This window comes from Acipenser ruthenus, chromosome 8, assembly GCF_902713425.1.
Source record: "Acipenser ruthenus chromosome 8, fAciRut3.2 maternal haplotype, whole genome shotgun sequence".
Classification (NCBI taxonomy): Eukaryota; Metazoa; Chordata; class Actinopteri; order Acipenseriformes; family Acipenseridae; genus Acipenser; species Acipenser ruthenus.
The window spans coordinates 14,078,587-14,100,936 of record NC_081196.1 but is presented as its reverse complement, the minus strand read 5'-3'; the positions used below and the strand labels follow the sequence as shown (position 1 = coordinate 14,100,936).

The 22,350-nt window shown below is 36.9% G+C and overlaps 1 protein-coding gene and 1 pseudogene across 1 annotated transcript; one reads left to right on the top strand and one right to left on the bottom strand.

Moving 5' to 3' along the window:
• Window positions 1-3,206: 3,206 nt before the first annotated feature.
• LOC117972739 (olfactory receptor 1L4-like) lies at window positions 3,207-4,189 on the top strand (annotated as a pseudogene).
• Window positions 4,190-17,398: 13,209 nt separating this feature from the next.
• On the bottom strand, window positions 17,399-18,373 carry LOC117972741 (olfactory receptor 51F2-like). Its single transcript, XM_034922745.1, has one exon. It carries the CDS (start codon window positions 18,371-18,373, stop codon window positions 17,399-17,401), a length of 975 nt encoding a protein of 324 aa, XP_034778636.1.
• Between the last annotated feature and the right edge of the window lie 3,977 nt (window positions 18,374-22,350).

Genomic DNA, 22,350 nt, shown 5'->3' with positions numbered 1-22,350 from the left:
AGTCGCCTTGGAAAAAGGGCGTCTGCTAAAAATAAACAAATAAAATAAACAAAAGTTATAGTTATGATTGAATGTAAAAGAGAAGAATACACAATGACTTTATTGATTTTGTAAATGTACAGGTTTTGTTTTGAATCTTTTTTCTAGTTTTTTTTTTTTGCCATAAAATAATTAATTAGCAATGTTGGAAGCAGAAAACTATCAGAAATGATAATGGTGTTTTTAATTACACCACTGGTAACTATAACATAGGAAAACGCAATAGGGGTTGGACCGTCATCCCCAGCTCATCAGCCTGGTGTGTCAGCAGCTCCCTTTTATCATGAGACGCTCTGCTGCCTGAAACCCGCCCACTGGCCTGTCAGGCATCTGCAACCCACAGTTGCCATGTCCGCTTATAATAAGCGGAATTGGGGTTGTTTTTATTGAGAGTCGCTTTAATGTTTTGAGAGTTACAGGTTTTTTTGTAACAGGTGAAGTGACTTCAACAGTTAAAAATGGTTGTAGGAGTGGTTTTGGTGATTCACTGGTGTCAATGTATATGCACGTCATTAGAAAAAAATATGGCATTTGTATAAACTCCCCCACCGCTGCAATCAAACAATCCCTCGCTGCCATTCCCTGTCCTCTGGCTAAATTAAAAAAAAAAAGATTTACAAAAACAAACGAAAAGAAAAACACACAAAATACAAAACCCCATTCTGTCCATGTGCAAGGCCTCAGCCCTGCCCCATGTTGTCAGACACCTTTCTTTATGCTGCAACTCAATACATCATTCATTTGCATACCGTGGTCCAGAATGGGTTATTCTTTCATCTGTATAGCCAAATTAATCAGGAAGATGATGGGCTTTTTATTATTTTTTTGCTTGATTTGTTACATTCTCAAGCTTTCCTGTCATTAACCATTCAGTTGCTTCTTACAGTGACTAAAATGCTTTGCTGCTAGTGGCATGCATTCCCTGAAGACACTGCTAAGGTAAAATGTGAAACCATAACAGACTACCTTGAAGAGAAGGATGTACAATTAGAGCTTTCTTTAACTTAGTATGGCACCAATAAGAGATACACAAAGGATATCCCTAAGCTTAGTAAATTATGCTGACTGTCTTTCTCTGAATAAAATGGAGAAGAAATACATTTCCTTAAATAATTGATTTTAACTGAGCAATAGTCTGAAAACAGATTTGAAAAAAAAGAACACATCAAAAAGACAAAACAAGAACAAGAATAAATTACTTTTTTTTCTTTTTGTTTAGACGTTTCAAGTAGTTTGTTCCACGGCGCTAAAATGAATTGCCTTTTCGAGGTGAATCTTTATGAGTGATCCTTTTATCTAGTTTTAAACATATTGCATTCCTGGTTCATCTCAATCTCTACAAGTATGTCGAGTTTCATAAAGATCCGTCTTCATTTAATGTTTTGCATCTTCAACAAGTAGAACAAAAAGAAGAACAAGAATAATATTTATTCAGCTTTTGGAGTGCTTATTTTTCCAAAGCTACTGTTATAGTGTTAAGACATGTACTAATAACATAAGTAGATGCCCGGGACACAGGTTAGATGGACAGTCTGGTAATATCAAATAAACAGTTGCTTAGATGTGACAGCAGGGTCCTATTGGGAGTTCGGTATTTGGTATTAGGATTTGTGTTGTGCCTTCCGCCTTGATAAAAATGTTTCCAAGAAAGTTACAGAAACTAATCAATTTATTCAAACCTGGCTGGAGTAACTATTGCAATGCTCAATAAAAGTAGAAAGAGACAAATTATTTGCAGGATACAGTGGTTACATTATTGCTGTCATTTTTCCAGTTTTATTCTCTTAAGATTATTTTGTTCCCCTCTGCACTGGCTTCAAGATAATGCCCAACATGTCCTCTCACAAATCGAAAACTGCACCTAATTTACAGTAAGTGTCCTAACACAGTGCTCCCCCTTTTTGAAGGTAGGCCTTTATACTACAGCATGGCCATAGCCCCCATTTGTCCCACAAAATCCTTCCAACAGCAATTTCATTCTCATTATAAGGTAGAACACACATACCACTACTGAACACTCAGCTATAGCAGTATGGAGTATGGAGTAGTGGTTAGGGCTTTGGGCTCTTGACCAGGGGGTTGTGGGTTCAATCTCTGGTAGGGGACACTGCTGCTGTACCCTTGAGCAAGGTACTTTACCTAGATTGCTCAAGTAAAAAGCCCAACTGTATAAATGGGTAATTGTATGTATGAAATAATGTGATATCTTGTAACAATTGTAAGTGCCCCTGGATAAGGGTGTCTGCCAAGAAATAAATAATAATAATAATAGAGAACATATTACAATACAGCTTTTTCAGTTAATCAACCTTGTATTAACCTAAGGGACTTAGCTAATGATGTACAATTTAACATTTTAAATAAATCTCCTGTGTGTTTTTAATTTTTTTTTCCCACAGTGTTTGCAAGATAAATTCTGCAGCCTTCTCTATTTGTGGATGTTTATGAGGACAAGCCTGCACACAGTACAATAGCTGTGAGGTTTCTGAAACAGCAACAGCAGTGGCAAACTGGTAAGTAACCTTTGGGGTTACAACTCAAAGCCTGCATTTAAAAAAAATGTATTGAGTGGATTTAAATACTGGCAGAGAACTCACTGTATTAAAGGAATGTACTACAGTACTGTAAGACATTTTGGAAACATAAAAAACTATGCAGTATTCATATATATATATTATTTCTAAATATGTTGCTATGCAATACTACTACTAATAATAATAATACTATTTGAAGCAAATGCATAACAAATTGTATTTTTCCAAATACTGTCAGAAAAATGACTTATTCTGTAAAACATTGAAGAATGCAGGAAGGCATCTGACAGTTTAGTTACACTGAATGTTCTGAAAATCCTGTTATTAATGTGTTTCAAAGCAACTGGTAAATTAAAACACAGTGTGTATTTTTGTATAGTTTCCTTGAAACAGTATTATTCCATACAGTGCTTGCTTTGATAACACTATCCTAACAGATTGTCTTCGCAATACGTCTGTTTCGATCATTTGCTTATTGATAGCCTTCAATGTTTTTTAACAGTACTATCTTTGATTCTTTATTGAATTGTTAAAATGTTCACACATGTGTATTATTATTATGCTTATTATGATTGTCGTTATTGTTTCTACAGAAACAGAGCCCATTGAAGAAAATCAACTCTGGCATCAACAATGAACACTCAGCAAGCAACAGTGACTGCTGTCCTAAATGGCTCAATTGTACGACCACCAGGGTTTTACATAATAGGCTTTTCTTCTCTGCCAAATGTTAATTATTATTATTATTATTTTCTTAGGTATTGTTTATATTGTAACAGTGTTAGCAAACATTTTACTTTATCACAGTTATTTGGGCAGAGAGATGTCTTCATACTCCAAAGTATTTTGCTGTTGTCAACTTAGCTGTAATTGACGTGTGTTACAGTTCTTCAATGATACCCAAAATGATTGACATATTCCTTATGAATTCCCATTTTATGCCATATAATATTTGCTTGACACAAATGTTCTTTGTGTTTACTTTTTCCTCACTGGAATCTGTTTCTCTTAGTATACTTGCATATGACAGGCTAGTAGCTATATGCTTTCCTCTAAGACAACATGCCATCAATACAAATACCAGAATGTTGATAATCATAGCAACAGCCTGGGCAGTGATTGTCTCAGTGACAGGGTTTTCAGTTGTTATAATGAACCGACTGTCTTTCTGTAAATCAACAACTATTTACAGTTATTTCTGTGATTACGCACCTGTGTTTCGGTTAGCCTGTAATGACTATTCTCTGCACTGGCTCACAGCAGTTACTCTTAGCATGGTTCTGATATTTGGCCCATTGTCTTTTATTATTGTGTCATATGCATGTATAATAAGAGCTATGTTAAAAATAAAAACTGTTGACGGCCGGTTCAAGGCGTTTAAAACCTGTACAGAATATTTAACCTTGGTGACAATATTTTATTTGCCAACATTAATACTTTACATTTTAGGATTCTTTATTTTTGCTGTGGAGGTGGATACCAGAATGCTCAACCTTTCACTGTCGGCCTGAATCCCACCGCTTCTAAACCCCATTGTTTACACACTGAAAACCAAGGAAATTATGAACAGAATACATATTCTGCTTAAGATGGTTAAAGTTAGTCCAAAACCCTGAATATATATTGTAATATATATATATATATATATATATATATATATATATATATATATATATATATATATATATATATATATATTATTGATATTATCTGTAAATAAAAACGGCCAATGAAATATGTTCTTAAATCTGTTTAAAGTAAAATTTTGTTTTGAAAATTCAATGTTTAAGTTTCAATTATTCCTACTTGCTTTCATAACTAGCATGCATTTCATTTCATAACATGCTGTTTCAAAATTAAAGGGCACAATTTTCTAATCTTCTGCTCTACGATGTAATATTTATTAATACACCTGTGTGGTCCAGTGGTTAAAGAAATGGGCTTGTAACCAGGAGGTCCCCGGTTCAAATCCCACCTCAGCCACTGACTCATTGTGTGACCCTGAGCAAGTCACTTAACCTCCTTGTGCTCCGTCTTTCGGGTGAGACGTAATTGTAAGTGACTCTGCAGCTGATGCATAGATCACACCTGGTCTCTGTAAGTCGCCTTGGGTAAAGGCGTCTGCTAAATAAACTAATAATAATAATACAATAATGTGTTTTCAACCTATTAAAAAAGGCTACATGTAGGTTTATTTATTTTTTTTAATTTCTCCCCGCTGGGATTTAAATGATGAGTACTATGCTGTGTGCAATCTAATCAAAGCTTGCAAAATGTGTTTCTACTGTATGTTTTGTAACAACCTCAGCATGGTTTTAAAAAAGGGCACAATTAAAACAACACAATTAGGTGGTAACTATAGTGTTAGTGACCTAATTTAGTTTTTAAAACCAAGCTAGAGGTACAGCCTTGACACCAACTACATTATCCAAATGTTGATTTTGATTAAATGAAGCTTGGGTGTTTTTTTGTTTATTTTGAAGGGTTTTGTTTCGTAGTGTTTGCGGTGTTTTTGTTTAAAACCTTTATTTTGTTTCTGTGTTTTGTTTATTTGTTTTTGTGTTAAATAAAGGTGGTCAGGAAGCTCTTAATCTGCAGTTCCTGTTTCTGGGTCTAATAATCAAAGGGTGCAGACCAGCCTTGCCCAGGGGCTGTACCACAGAGCAGTTGAAACTAATGTATTGTACATTAAAACTATCAGTATGTACACAAAGCTTTGACAAGTCTGATAAACCAAGAGGTTTATACCAAATTTGTTTTATTTTTATTTCAGGAAAATTGTGGTTATTATATATGTAATTAACTAAGATTTCTTGAGTTTCTGGAACCACCTGGGCATAATATTATACCACCAGGGCTGTCATTCTCTGAACTGTGACATCACCAGTGCTTTGCTGTAATTGGATCATCTCCATCTCTCTCTCTCTCTCTCTCTCTCTCTCTCTCTCTCTCTCTCTCTCTCTCTCTCGTTGTAGGTTGCAATGCACATACTAAATCTGCTTTTGCAACAGACAAAAGCCGAGTGTGCACTGAATAAGACACAAGCCCAATACTTGTGTCTACTTGACTTAGTTTCTTAAAGTTGCATCACATTTTTCATAAAAGGCCTTTTATTTTATTTACTTAAAAAAACGCGTTTTACAACATAAATATACATATATATATATATATATATATATATATATATATATATATATATATATATATATATATGGGGTTTTTTTAACCTGAAATTAGTAGTCTAGTTTTCATTGCATTCCCCAACTGAAAAGATTTCATTTCTTTTTTGGAATTGGTGTACCATAAGGACGAACTTTAGCTTAGGTGCCAACTTAGCTTAGGTGCGAACTAGCTTAGGTCCCTGATATCGATGTCAGGTGACCCAGCCTTTCACCTACCATTCCTGGCAACTCCAAACACTGTGCTGATGAAGGCAATTTTGTATGAATGCAAAGTTGCTTTATCTCATGATGAGTCAAATGGCAAGCATCCAAGACCCTGAGTGATAATCTTATAGTTTACAGTACAGGCAGAATTAAAGACTTAAGCCTATTTGTAAGGGGCATTATAGTAATGCTTGCACCCTACATATTGGTGCAACAGCTGCGTGCTGAATGGTCTGTATGCTGTGTTGAGTAATGACACATGGCACCTTGTGTTATTTTATTTTATATTCTAAGTAGCGTGGATAGTGCTGTAAAAGAAATATCCAAATATCCGAACCAACATAAAAAGATTTGTGTCCGCCAGAAATTACATCAATGATAGAAAAAGTAAATACGCATTACAACGTATTTTGTCTTGCACCTATTCGCCACGTTACCAGTCGCGCAACAGCTGTCAGATGTGAGGGATTTCTATAAAAAAAAAAAAAATAGAAGCGCAACAAAATTCTTATTCTCATTTATCTTATTTATCTATATTTATCTATATTTGTACTGTGCTTGTAAATATATTTGTAACATTGAATGCACATGTGAGGTTTCCACGTGCATTACCCTATCATTGATAAATACTGAGTGTTAAAACATAAAGTGACTGGACTTGTGTGTGGTTATTTATTATCACGTACCCCTACCATTTCCAATTATTAAAATAATAGAGGCACTATAAAATGTGCTTTCGTGCCTGCAAGTGGCCCAGAGATGCGTGGTCTTTGAATGCTGTAGCTCTGAAGGTAGATGCATGGCGGGCTTGTAGTGATAAGAAGTGGACGGCGGACGGCACGCGTTTCAGAGGACGCATGTGCTCGTCAGCTCGGGGTTGCAGTGCTGAGCCAGGCTTAAATAAATTGCGCGTTTCAAATTGGGGAGAAAATGGGCGAGTCCAAATTAAAAAAAAGAATCGGCACATTTGGAAAAGGCAGAAGAGGGCTAACACCGGCAATTGTCCAGGGTTAATAGATAAGTATTTTACTTTATATTACTCTGTATCAGGGCTAATTCATGAACTCTACAAGTAGTGAATTTCTCTGCATAATTTTACCTGTGTGTTGATAATAAAACCTGATTACTGTGATTTGAAATTGTTAGTTGTTAGTAATTTTCTCTCATGTTTCAATAAATATTACGAAAATATTAGACCTTGTTTTCTTAAAGCTTTTAACACATACTGTAGGCCTATCATCATTTTAACAAAAGGGTATTCATGTGGGAGGGTGTGTTAGCAACAACAGTAATAATAATAGCACAACAGCTACAAAAGGGTAATTTATTCATTAATGTATTTGTTATTTATTTGTTTTTTTTATTTATTTTAGTCACATGTACACTTGTACTATGCAAAAAAGATATAAACCACAGGGATGAATCACAAAATATGAGCTACTTTTACAAACTTTATTATTGTAGTACATAATAAGGAAAATAATGATGGGGCTAAAGACTCAACAAACTATTGTAATTTGGTTCAGTATGGTGAACCGTTAACCCACAAACACCTACAGCATCTGCCTGCCCAGAAGCAAGAAAAGAGGCCCTATGTCTCCCAAGCCTGATGGAGCAATGGATTAGACGCCCTCCTCAATTGCCAGGAAGACCAGAATTGGTGCCTTTTGTGCTGGGAATTCGGACACATGGTGGCATGCTAGCCCCTCCTTCTCTCCCGTTCACACAGCCCGAGTGCAAGAGAAGGAGCTGCTGCCCCAAGTGCCAAAGAGGGAGGAGCCACTGCCGGCCCGAGTGCCAAAAGGAGGATCCACTGCTCTCTACAGGGCCAAATAGGGTAGGAGCCGCTGGCATATCCAACACCAAAAGGGGAGGAGTCACTGCTGTTTCCTGAGCTGGAAGTTGAGGAGCCTCTGCCGTCTCTAGTGCCAAAGGGGATGGGGCCTCTGCCATCTCCAGTGCCAAAGGGGGTGGAGCCTCTGCCATCTCCAGTGCCAAAGGGGGTGGAGCCTCTGCCATCTCCAGTGCCAAAGGGGGTGGAGCTGCTGCCATCTCCAGTGCCAAGCTGCCGGAGTGCCCAGCGCTGCTGCCACTGGAGTGCCAAGTCATGCGGTCAGAAATGTCACCGGCGGAGGGCTCAGTGGTGCGGTCAGCAACGCCACTGCTGACAATGATGCCAATGGTGTCACCACCAGCAAGCCTGGGGCAACACCCTGCCGGTCGACAGCCTGCTCTCCCGACGCCCTGACTGCATCAATCGGGCCCTACAACCTCTCTTGCCGGTCCTTGGTCTCCTGGTGGAGGCACCGGAGTCCGGATCAACCCGCCCTACAACCGACCCACAAGGCGATGGCCGGTGGCAGACATGTGTGCTATGCACAAGGGTGGGAAGTATGTGAGGGCAGAAGTCCTGCACATGTAAATTGTGTTTAAACAAAGATTATTTTTTTTTTATTAAGTATGGCAGGGATGGGGGTAATTCCGTCCCTGTGAAATACACGTGGGGAATGTGACTGGGTCTTGATTGAATAATTGATCATCAATCAAGTCCTAGCCACCTGGTCTATAAAGGGAGCAAGATCCTTTGTTCAAAAGGGAGAGTCCAGTGAAGGCAAATGCCCAGCATAAAGGGTACCTGGTGTGTGAACCTTTTATTTTGGTCATTGTACCTGTGTTTATTTTTGTTTCTGTAAATAAACATGCGCCTCTGTGCTTTAACTGCAACTCTCTGTTTCGGAGTCTCTGTCGTGCAGGTAACCAGCCTTGCCAGGCTTTATTCCAAGGTGTCCACATTGTATACACTGTCAAAGGGCTCCTGCCATGTCTTGTCACAAGAGCCCACATCTTATATATTGGATTCACTTTTTAAGAATAGCATGCAGTAAAGTAGAAACCTATTCTTAATCATCAGACAGATAGGGGTCTACTCTGCTTAACTAAACAGTTATTACCTCTGTGAATCCAGCTTGGGTCACCCCCAAGGATGATTTATTGATCCACTTATTAACATTACTACATACAGTACAATGAAAATACAGTGAAATGAGCGCTGAGAAAATTCTGGTTTATACATTTTAAGATGTCACTGTTATCAGGCTCAGGTCTTCCCAGTACATTCACACGACTTGGTATTTCCTTAGTAATTAAAATGCTCTACTTGATATTAATTGTGGAAGTCTGTTAGTTCTCTTCACTCTGGACTTAAAGGAACAAAGGTGGCATTCCTAGTATATTCCTGATTTAAGGTGCAATGTATAATGGCTACAGGCTCTTACCATATAAGCTTGTTACCCATAAATTGTTATGGCTGTGCAGCAGAGATATAAATATGTATTTACAGCCAAAGAGAAATCTATATATAAAAAAACTAAAGATGAATATGTATCACTTTTTGGGAGTCAACTCTGGAAAGTTACATTACAAACACTATAGAATGAATGAAGGTACACATGATTTTTAAAATGTTCTAATTTATGTATTGATTTCATTTCATTAAGCATTGTGTAAAACTACTGTAAATGGTCCAGAAATGTTTTTATTTTTTTTCACAATAGGCTCTGGCTGAAACCAATTACAGTACAACTTGCCTTTACAGTAATACAATGGGCACCTTCTCTTACTAGCTATTGAACCCATATCAAGAGGAACGGTAGTTTTGTCAACATGGAAATATACTAGGGAACGCATGTATTGTGACGTCCTATATCATTTATATTAAACGATTTATATCTGTTTTAAAATGGAACATTTGCCAGCAAAAATAAATAAATAAATATTTATATAAATATAAAAAGGTCTGGTATACGTGTAATTTGAACCTACAACCTTCAATTTGCAAGCATGTTGGGTTAACTATAGGTGTTACACAATTAGTAGAGACAAGCAGTATTTTGAAAGATGAACTTAGCCAGCTGAGAATTCTCGATCTTGAGCTGAAAATGTTTTGTTTCCTCTCAGTGTAATGCTCATTGTGGTCCCTATTGGCACAAGGAAGCACGGTTTCCTCTCTCTATACTGGTTGATGAGAGTAACATTATCTGAAATAAAAAGACATTGGAAATGTGAAAAAACGCCAAGTTATCAAAAGTGCCCAGCCATTTAAAGTAGAGATATCAAAAACACAAGCCAAGTTTCAAGAAACCATTGGGGCAACCTTGCCCAGCACAAAGCAAATAGCCACAACTATAAAAATTATGGGGGACAAGGTTGCCCCAATTGTTTCTTCTAACTTGTATCAAAAACACAAGCTAAGTTAGAAGACACAATTGGGGCAATCTTGGCCAGCACCAAGCAAATAGGCACAAGTCAAAGTGGTGGGTGCCAAGGTTTCCCCAATTGTTTCTACTAACTTGGCTTATGCTTTTATTGTGCCTGAAAAACACAAGCCAAGTCTGTTTCTTGAAACTTGGCTTGTGTTTTTGATATCTCTACTTTAAATGGTTAGGCACTTTTAATAACTTGGCATTTTTGTTTCAGATTACAAATATGCCACAGTAAAACAAGTAAGTAATATATTTCAAGATTTTAGCACACTTAAGTTATTAAAGACATTACTTTGTCCATTCTGAAACCACTCAAAATTAAAAGTTCAGTGTAAACCCTTCAATAGATTTTAAAATCCTACTGTACAGTGTGTGGCTTTAGTTTAGGTGCAGGTGATGTAGGGAATACACAGAACTCTATATAATAAGTCTATAAGTCTACAGGTCTGATGATGTGTTAAGCCATGAGAGCAAAACTTGAAAGTTCAATTCTTCAAATTATAGGGACAGTTTAATTTGTATAATAATAATAATAATAATAATAATAATAATAATAATAATAATAATAAAAATGCATGTTCATGCATACATTTGTACTGGTTTTTGTTAAATATATATTTCAAGCAGACAAAACAACATATTGTGCTATTGTTCTTATCAAGCTCATATTATTATTATTATTATTATTATTATTATTATTATTATTATTATTATTATTATTATTATTATTATTATTTATTAAACAGCTACTGCAATCTGATGTGGATGCTGACTAATGAATGCCTTATGAGACCTCTGTAAACTAAACACTTCTCTTCTGCTAAGCAACAGCCTAATTAATCTCAACTGGGTTTATTTCATGTACTGTAACAATTCACAGTTTTATTTAGAAAACACTTTACTACTCATAAGGCCTACTACCTACAGAAAAGTATTTTTAAGACTTTATGCTTTTCTGATAAACTAGTGCAGGTACAGCAAAGCTGATTTATTTATTTATTTATTTATTTATTTTAGGTAAATGTAAATTTTCCAAAGTAATTAATTAAAAATTGAAATTGATTACCTACAAAACTAAGAACTAAGTTGCAGTGAAGAGCTGTTAAATTACTTTAATATTTTTTAGAGTAGTTTTTTTTGCAAGTTTTACATTGTTTTTGTATTGCATTTTGTAAAATGCATTTTAAATAAGGCCCTTTGTGATTAATGACATCATTTTTTTTTTTGTTAAACCACTTGTAAGTTGACTGAGCTTCATAGTTTTATCTCAGAATATGTGATTGTCTATTCATCTCTGCTCTGAACATACACATTTCAATTGCATGTGTTGTATAGAGAATAATAGTTTTATCATATTGCTGGGGCACTGAATAGCACATTTGCAATATGATACTGACGTTAAGGTTATATTAAGTTGAAGGTTTGGAGCTAACATTGTAATTGTGATGCTCTGGAAGCAGATGTTCCTGAAGCATTTGGTTCTGGACTAATGCACAGCTTGCGATACAAGCAGGGTTTTTTTGTTTTTTTGATTTTTGGAACTCATATAGTTTAATAATCTCTGGATTACACAGGGATTGTGGTTTATATGTTCTTAGTTTAATACGTACTTGCAGTTTAACAACCAGAAACAAAGAAAAAAATATCATATATATATATATATATATATATATATATATATATATATATATATATATATATATATATATATACACACACTACCGGTCAAAAGTTTTAGAACACCCCCATTTTTCCAGTTTTTATTGAAATTTAAGCAGTTCAAGTCCAGTGAATAACCTGAAATGGTACAAAGGTAAGCGGTAAACTGCCAGAGGTTAAAAAAAAAAGTTTAGGTTACCAAAAACTGAAAAATAATGTACATTTCAGAGTTATACAAAAAGGCCTTTTTCAGGGAACAAGTAATGGGTTAACAACTTACAGCTGTTCTGCAGCAATGGAAGTAAATTAAGCCTTGAAAGTTGATGCTAACAATTCCTACAGGTGTCCCAACTTTTGTTGATTACTTACAAACCCTCTGTCTGTATAAAAGCAGTGTTGGAACAGACTGTGTTACTACACCCTCTTAAGCATTATTTGGACAGTATTGTACTGCAGAAAGTAGTATATTGCTTTCATAATGGCAAGAAAAAGGCAATTAACAAAGGAAGACAGACAGACCATTATAACCCTTAAAAGTGTAGGTCTTTCCTTTAGAGAAATTGCAAAGAAAGCCAAGGTGTCAGTGAGTACAGTTTCCTACACCATCAAAAGGCACTTGGAAACTGGAGGAAACTCTGACAGGAAGAGGTCTGGCAGACCCAAAGCCACAACAGAATCAGAAGACAAGTTTCTGAGAGTCAACAGCTTGCGTGATAGGCGGCTCACAGGACAACAGCTTCAAGCACAGCTTAACACTGGTCGAAGTAAGCAAGTCTCAGTTTCAACTGTTAAGAGAAGACTTCGAGCTGCAGGTTTGACAGGTCGAGTGGTAGTAAGAAAGCCATTGCTAAGATGGCAAAATAAGAAAAAGAGGCTTGCCTGGGCCATGAAGCACCGCCAGTGGACTATTGAAGACTGGAAGAAGGTCTTATGGACCGATGAATCAAAATTTGAAATCTTCGGTTCATCACGCAGGGTTTTTGTACACCGTCGAGTAGGCGAAAGGATGGTTCCTCGGTGTGTGACACCAACTGTCAAACATGGAGGAGGAAGCGTGATGGTCTGGGGCTCTTTTGCTGGATCCAGAGTCGGCGACTTGCACAGACTGAGTGGCACCCTGAACCAAAACTGCTATCACAGCATTTTGCAGCGCCATGCAATACCCTCTGGTATACGCCTAGTTGGTCAGGGGTTCATCCTACAGCAAGATAATGACCCAAAACATACCTCCAGGCTAATCACACTTGTGATTACCCTGCACATAAACAAATAAAAAACAACTGACATTGTGAAAAGTACAACTTAATTTTGCTGAATAAAGTTTACTACAAGAACTAAATTAAAAGAAAAAAAAAATGTGGCTATCTTAACTGGATTTGCATAAGGCTGATGAGGGAGCTTTTCACAGAGTTATTGCTAAAAACAAGCATTTGATGATAAACAACTCCTGGGGTCAGGAGTTGCCTATATCTGGTTTCAGCCAAAGGCCACACTCCACTCTCCTCTCGCTACCTGGTCCAACTGGGACTCATTACCATGCAGAACAGAATGGGAAAAAAAAAGTTGCACACAAGACTTGGAATTATCAGTAGCAACAGAAGAAAACATTAAACAAACACTCTTGTTGGCTTATGAGTTGTAATTAGACGCAAATTAGAAAATAGTATTAGAGTTATTGTAAACGACTGTTACAGAAGAAAAAGAGTTGAAAGATCTCCTGTTACTTTTCTGTTTTGGTAATACAGTAAGACCCAGGTCAATAGGACAGTGTTCTGGCAATTTGCTAATAAACCAACTACCAGCCTTTCAAAGAGCAGCACTGTGTCTCATATAACTGCTAATGATACACTCTGCTAAGTGAAGGCTGCTGCAAGTACCACCCGGTTCTGAAATAGAGAAATTGTTGATTTGACAATGTTCTCAGATCTTATAATGATGCATTATTGAGTTGAAAGTGTAATGCAAAATCCCAAACTAAAGGGGTACTAAAAGATAGAGAGGATGGGGAGGATGGACTTTGTATCAGTCATTAATGCAGAATGACACTCTCTCTCTCTCTCTCTCTTTCTCTCTCTCTCTCTCTCTCTCTCTCTCTCTCTCTCTCTCACATGCTCTCTCTAACTCAGAAGGGAACAGAGAGTCTCAGGAGCTTTAGATTTGTTGATAGTAGCTATATGCAATGTGCATGGGTTACTGTGTATCATGCTGTTGTTTCCAACCTCAGATGAAGCAATACATACTGTAGTCTCTTTATCACTGATACTCACTTCCAGTCTATTCTAATCCACAGTCTTGTTCCAACCAAATACCTTAATTATTCAATTGAAAAGTTATATTCCAATCAGGTCTTTATTGTTTACTTGAATATATTATTTGACTATGTTTTATTTGTTTGCATCATTAATATTTAACACAACAGTAAATCCAGCACAATTTAAAAGAAAGGAGAGAATCTCTGACAGAACGAGCCTCCTCAGATCGCTGCTGTCCAATTGAAACTGGCGGCTGAGGCAACCTTCCCCGTCTGTCTCACAGGCAGCCACTGATTACTGAACACCTCATTTTGTTGACAAGAGTTTGTGCAGGATACAGCAGGCAGTGACAATTTTGGGAACGTACTAATGCTGCACTTCAGTCTGTTTCATCAGTATCCGCCACCTCACTTTCAGATGCCCACAACCCGTATTTGCCCAGACGTGGTGTTGAATGCTTCCTCAGCAACTGTCAGCCATCTGGACGGGTAGGGTTTCTAAGCCAGGCTAGTACACGCAGCATCACCTGATCCCCTATATGCTGTATTGCCTGAATGAAAGGGAGATACTGTATATTTAATGTCTCTGCCGGTTTTCAGCCATGGTGATCTGCAATACCTGTTGGTCAGTTTCATTTTATACCTCCAAGTTCATTTTTAATTAATGAGTCGTAAGATAAATTAGTTGAAACAGTATTCACTACTAACAACATGCCGCCCCACTAATGACATTTGAAAAACTATTTGGGCAAGAGCAGCAAAACTTATTAACCAACCAGACACAAGGTATTTTGCTTTATTACAGCAGCTTAGATTCACTCGTGTACCAGTTCTCTGCGCATGGAAACCACATTTTCACCACAACTTCACTAGTAATCTTCAAAAACAGCACGAGAACTTTACGCATAGCTAATTTACATATCAACCTCCACCTTTCCCATTCATTTGCATGACGTCGGGTGAAAAGCCCGGTTTACTCGAGTAAAATAAACTGAGAGAATGGAAACCCCAAAAAGCATTTTACACGAGACAATAGATTTAAAAGACTTTAATCGCAAGTGCAGTGTATCCTTTTTGATAAATATATATATATATATATATATATATATATATATATATATATATATATATATATATATATATATATATATATATATAATTATGCCACATGGCTTCCTGTAAAAGTAATATTGCCACCAGAGGTATCATTTTTGTCACAGTTCATGATATTTTACTTTTGGTTAAAAATGATCCTCTTATGTTAGCAGACATTTCCTTTCCAGTGCACAAGAGAGAATAGAAGACAAAAGAGTGGCAGCAAGCTCAATTTTTCCTCAGTGTATATGTTTGAAACTTTTATTGGGTCTATCACGTTCCTTTCTAGGTAAATGTGTTTATCAATAACAGTGTATATGATGGGCAACAACTTGAATAGCAAATGGTACAGAAAGACAGCAGCACTTATGATTAAATAAAAATACAATTCATTGTTCACGGGATGAATTTATTTTTTTATTTGTAACTGTATTCCACCAGTATACAAATATGTACATAATTAATTTAACTACATATACTAGTATGTCTAAAGTCTGTTTGAGAGGCTATCGTACAAAATTCAGCTGCACAACATCTTCAAAAAAGTAGATCGAACTTCACACAGAACACCATACCATACACAAAGCTTCTGTAAACTAAACAGATATACATAGATATAAAATAGAGCTAGAGAGGGAAATTCTGCTTGTCATGCAATACTACTCAGTTTCATTTAAATCTCGCCTAAAACTCATTTATTTAAATTAGCATTCTTTTAGAATTGTTTTTTAGCTGTTATGATATATATATATATATTTTTTTTTTTAAATTTAGTCGTCGCCAATTATTTTACCACGATTTTCACCCCAATTTAGCATGCCCAATTATTATCTGTATCCCCGGCTCACCGCTCACAACCCCCGCGCTGACTCGGGAAACAGAGGCTGGAACACGCGTCCTCCGAAACGTGCTCCTGCCAAGCCGTCATTTTTCACACTGCAGATCCACAGCAATGCCACCAGACCTATAGTGCCGGAGGACAACACAGATCTGGCGGCTCCGCTGCAGAGCCACAGGCGCCCTATCGGCCACAGGGGTCGCTGATGCGCGGTAAGCCATGGATTCCCCTGCCGACTTAAGCCCTCCCTACCCGGGCAGCACTCAGCCAATTGTGCGCCGCCCCCTAGGAACTCCCGGTCACGGTCAGCTGTGACATAGCCTGGATTCGAACCTGCGATCTCCAGGCTATAGGGCACATCCTGCACTCCGCGCGGAGCGCCTTTACTGGATGCGCCACTCGGGAGCCCCCCGATATTTCTTGTTTTTAATATTGTCTACCTTGTTGTTATCTGTATATGTTTTTATGATTGTATTATTGTTATTTTCTGTCCTTTCTCATTTGTGAAGTTCTGTGTGATATTTGTTTATGAAAGGCACTATATAAAGTAAAATTATTATTATTATTATTATTATTATTATTATTATTATTATTATTATTATTATTATTATTATTATTGTTGCACAATTGGATTAGAAAACTCAAAATATTTATTGCAATTTGTTTGTAGTTGAACTAACTAGACCCACAAGAGTACAATCCTGTTTGACACAAATTGACTAATATGTATTTTTCAGTATAAATAGTAGCATATAATTTACCTTACAATGACTTGAGCTGCCTCTTTCAGTAGACGGAAGCCTATGTAAAATATGTAAAGCCAAGGATGCTTTCCACACACAGGCAGTAATTAATATACTATTGTAATGACATCTTGGGTTTGCTTCAGATGTAATCATTTTTTGTTGGGGGGTTGGGCTTGAAAAAGAGCCTGCTATGTGCGCTTTCTGTGTTTGATGATCTCATATCTAACAAGGTCCAGTCTAGGACCTACAGTAGTATAAACATGCTTATCACATCAAAATGCAATGTCTCGCTCTTTGTTGCAATACACATTACTTACTTGTGCATCTAAAATGTTGAACACATGCATTACCCTGTTGCACACACTAAAGAAAGTACTTCTGCAAACAAAACAGCATTACATTATGCAAAGGCTCGACCAAGAGAATAGGCAACTTTCAGCAGCTCCATAAGGGGACAGTAAAACACATGTCAAAATGTCATTCAAAGTTATTTAGTCTTTAATTTCTCATACCTCCAGTACAAGCATTTTAACATTATCATATGTTTTATTAAGAAACAGCTTTCAAATTGATTTGCTCTGCAAATGATCATTTCATGGGGTTAACCATTCTCTTTCTGAAGTTTTTAATCTGCTCCAAAATTTCTTCAGTTTTTAAGGTGTATATAATTGGATTTAGCAAAGGTGGAAGAGTAGCAGACAAGGAAGTGTTAAGAATTCTGACATCTGTGTCTATACGGAACTTTACCAATACTATAATATAGGTCACTAACAGAGGAATGTAAAATATTGCTACTAAGGTTAAATGGGTAGAGCATGTTTTAAATGCTTTCCGCCTTCCTTCTGCAGATGCTATTTTTAAAAGGGATACGATAATGGATACATATGATATTATAATGAAAACCAATGGCATGCCAATAATACCTATAATATAAAAGTAAGCATTTGTCCAATTTGGAGAATTATCATTACAAGCCAAGACAAACACTGGCCCATGGTCACAGAAATAGCTTTCAATGGCTGTGGATTTACAGAATGACAAGCGTTTTAGTAAAAATATTGTGACAACCATAAATACAAAAGGGATTATCCAAGTCACTGCTATGATTAAAATCATTCTAGTATTTGTGTTGATTGTATTACTTCGCAGTGGGAAACATATAGAAATTAATCTGTCGTATGCTAATACAGCAAGAGTAAATGATTCCATTGCACAAAAATAATGGACAAAAAACAGTTGAGTAAAACAAACGTCATAGAAAACAAATCTTGAGTTAAACAGAAAAACATCGATAGCTTTTGGAATGATTGCTGTACTGTAACTTACATCTACCACTGATAAGCTAAAGATCGCAAGATACTTTGGGGTATGCAGGCTCTCCACAAACCAAATAATTGCCATTAGTAGGAAATTTGCTAAAAGGGTTGCAAGATAAACAAAAGACAGGAATATAAAATAATAATGGGTGTTCTGTAGTGAATGAAAACCGTTGATGTAAAACCCCAGTGGTTTGACAATTGTAGAATTCAGCTCTGCTGGGGTTGCTGACAGCTGATAATTCATTGTGATTTTTCTGATGCAATCTTTTTTCAACCTGTAAAACCAAAAATTCAAATGATCAATAAACAATCAGCAAATCTAAACACAATAACAGGAACAATAATCACAAATATAAAGTAAACAAATATACAGAAAGTAAAGCTCATTAAAACTACAGGTATATTGTGCTATGTAGTATCAGTTTGCCACAGTGTACGTCACAGGACGATATCCAATATTGTTTGCCATGGTTCACTACAAAAACTAATACACTGAAATTATATCACCAAGGTAAGAACCAGGAGCACAAAATTATGTTTTATTTCCCTGTAAGAAGCAGACACCGCTATCCAAAGCAGCAGACTAGAGAATGAAAAACATGTATTACTACTACTACTGCTACTACTATTAATAATAATAATAATAATAATAATAATAATAATAATAATAATAATAATAATAATAATTTGTTTTGCACTGAGGTATGTAAAATATTCACAATGCTTGCAAAAAATAATATCTCTCCCTATCAAGGAATATAATAGAAAGAACTCAAATGAAGTAAATTCATAACATACCAGGTATGCTGCAAACCCACACGTTTCAGATTCAGTTCTGAAGTGCTGGCCCGTAGCAATTGAACTCCAATTTATTTTCACTTGGTTCTCTTGGGGAATTAATTAAGGTTCTAATACTCAGTTGATTAAAGTAATAATTGTCAGCAAATCTGCTAGTTACAGTAATTGCATCATGTGCTGGTTTTAACAAGGGACTGAGTTTATTTGTTTTCACTAACAGTATGAAGTAAGCTGTAGGCCTTCATTAGGTCTATCCAAATACATCAGCCATGAAACTTTCTCTTGCTGCAAGGAGTGCACACTTTGGAGTTATATTTAAGTGACAGCTAGAGGGTGCATCAAGTTTACAAGGAAATTCTGTAGCTATCATGGGACAGAAAAATACTTTCATACGAATGTTAGTATATAATGTAAGATTTATTGCATCATATATTGAAGATATAGGGCCCAGTTTTGATCCCATGGCAAGGCACTAACGCTGGGGGAAAGGTCATTAGTACCTGATTATGGGGTGCTTGGAGGGCGCAAACGAGCGCTAACAATTAATCTTCTTAGTGAATTGTATGACAAAAAAAGTTATCTGAATATTTGAGTGTAGTGCAGTGTGGACTCTTGACCGGAGGGTCGTGGGTTCAATCCCACTGCTGCTGTACCCTTGAGCAAGGTACTTTACCTAGATTGCTCCAGTAAAAACCCAACTGTATAAATGGGTAATTGTATGTAAAAATAATGTGTAAAAAATAATGTAATTGTAATGTAATTGATATCTTATAACAATTGTAAGTCGCCCTGGATAAGGGCGTCTGCTAAGAAATAAATAAATAATAATAATGTGTAAAATAATAATATAATATTTCACTGCAATAGATTTTTGATACAATACACACCTGCTTTACAGATTTACAGTGTAACATAAGGAGTCAAGTTGTGCTAATACTGCCATCTATTGGCAGAGATACATTCATACAGTTTAGATTTAACAGATGCTGTTATTTTTGTGAGTCAATAAAGTTGCAGAGTTTTTGAAACACCAATAAAGAGTCGATTGTGATTACCTGACATACGGTTCAGTGTCTGTTTTGTATTCTTAGGAAGTACAGATTTCAGTTTGCAAATCAAATGTGAGTGCTGTGTACAAATGAAACGCAGGTATAAAAAAAAAACATTTTGCTGTATTGATTTTGCTTATCAGATAAATGTGCATTTATATAAATAAGTTAAAATAAAGAGAGACACAAGTTATTTGAAGTTTTAAGTACAACACTAATATTGAATTGCTAATGCCTACATGTTGTTATCTACTGAATGTGATTATTATCTGGAGTAGCTCGCAAAGCACCAATTGCTGGAGGCCCTGGGAGCTGAGGAGCTGCGCACTCAGGTCCACCTAGCCCACTTGAGAACACTGCAGGCGCTGGAGATGGCTTTGACCATTGTTCTTTTTAATTGGGTTTGGAGGACATCACTGGCAAAAATCTGTTTCTGGCACACAGTGACAACACTATTTCAAGAATGGTTTTGGTTTTGTAAATAGCACACACTAAAGAAGAGTCTCCAAGGCAAACAAAATGCACACATTATAAATGTCAGAACCTTGTTTAAAAAATGAATAAACCAATGTCCCCCGATCCAAATAGTTGTTATTCAGCACTGTAACTGGGTTTTGTTACCTGCTACGTCAATTGTGGGTGTCGCTGAATGGCCAGACAGAGGGATGCAGTTGAAAACACCACTCAGGCGTCCAGGTTTTGTTACGGGGCAGACATCTGAAGGATTTATGATCTAGCTGGAATGGTTTATTCACAACACATGCTAAACTAGCAGCGACACAAGTATCACCTAACTCAAGTCTTTTGTACTGTGAAAATGTACATCATACCAGGCATCTTGTAAAAATAAACACTAAAGTTCTAGTCTCCAGACTATGATAATCCATACAATCCATGTTGTAAATATCCAGTGCACAATGGCCATGCATTCAGCAAACCAACAACTATTCTGCATTGAGACAAACACAATGCTCACTTGTCAGAATAATTGGACACCACTGACTCAGTGGAATTGCTGGCGCACACAACAAACACGTGTTAGGTTTTTTTAAATCTCAACAGCAGTGCTTAACGGATCTAATAAAACATTTAGTATAATATATATATTTGAAGAAGGTTTAATCATTTACTCCACTCTGTCTTGTGAATTCACAACATTAACATGCAGTCCCCAAGCTGTCTGTCCTTGCAGTCCAACCAGGGGTACTTCTCCTTAAATTCTTCCCACTTTTTCTGGTTCCAAATATCAGGCCACAAGTTTAGATTGCTGATGTCTCTGGCGTCTGAAAGCGTGGGTCGTTTCCAACCTCATCCATCGATTGCTTTCAGAATGCGCTACGTCTTCAGACTCCAAACTGGTACTTACTGAAGACTTGGGGCCCTATTTAGCAACATACGCAAACCCCTAAGGCAATCGCAAAACACTTTTGTTGACAGTTAGCGCACCAGAATCAGGCACACGTGTTGGCAAACAGACTTTGCCCACATATGTGATTTAGCAACCGTGTTTTAGTGTCCACTCAGTAAGTCAGTGTTAGCGCTCAACATGGGCTGAACTTTAAGGGAGTAGTTCATTTACATATAAATGTAGCCATTTAGCAAACCATCAAGGTTAGCGTTTGCGTTTCAGTTGACATGTGTAAACCAGGTCTAAACTGTGCACAAATTACATGGTCGAATATAAATACCGGTGAAACTACCAGGGAAGCAGGCAAAGAAAAGAGAGAGAGAGAAAAAGAGAAATACAAGAAATATGGAGTGTGCACTGGATTAATGTGGACTGGATTGTACTGTGATTTTGTAACAATTGTAAGTCACCCTGGATAAGGGTGTCTGCTAAGAAATATAATAATAATAATAATAATAATAATAATAATAATAATAATAATAATAATAATAATAATAATTTCTATGTGGCCAGACAAAGAGAGGGGGAGGTGACGTCCCCAAATATTTAGAAGTCATCTGTCTTTTCTGAGCCTGTCTGACACACAATGTATGCAGCAATTTTGCGTCAACAGACAAACAGTCACTGACAGCTGCTTCAGGCTGCCCTGGAAGGAGACATGCAGGGAGCACACTGTTTGCCTGTAGCACTACAGTACACGCACCAAATAGGCACCTCTACGTAAATCGTAAGGGGACCTATTCTGTCAACATGCAACTTGTGTGTGATCTGTGATGCCAACAACTACATCACAAATGTGTATGCAAACTATTGTTGCTCCACTCATGACTTGTTTATCCTCGCTAATTCGCAGGTGGCAGCTGCGTTTCAGCGGGATGACAGTCTGAGAGACTGGTTGAAAGGGGTCAATGGGTATCCACTGACGCTGACACCACTGCTCAACCCCACAACCCGTTGAGCAGAGGT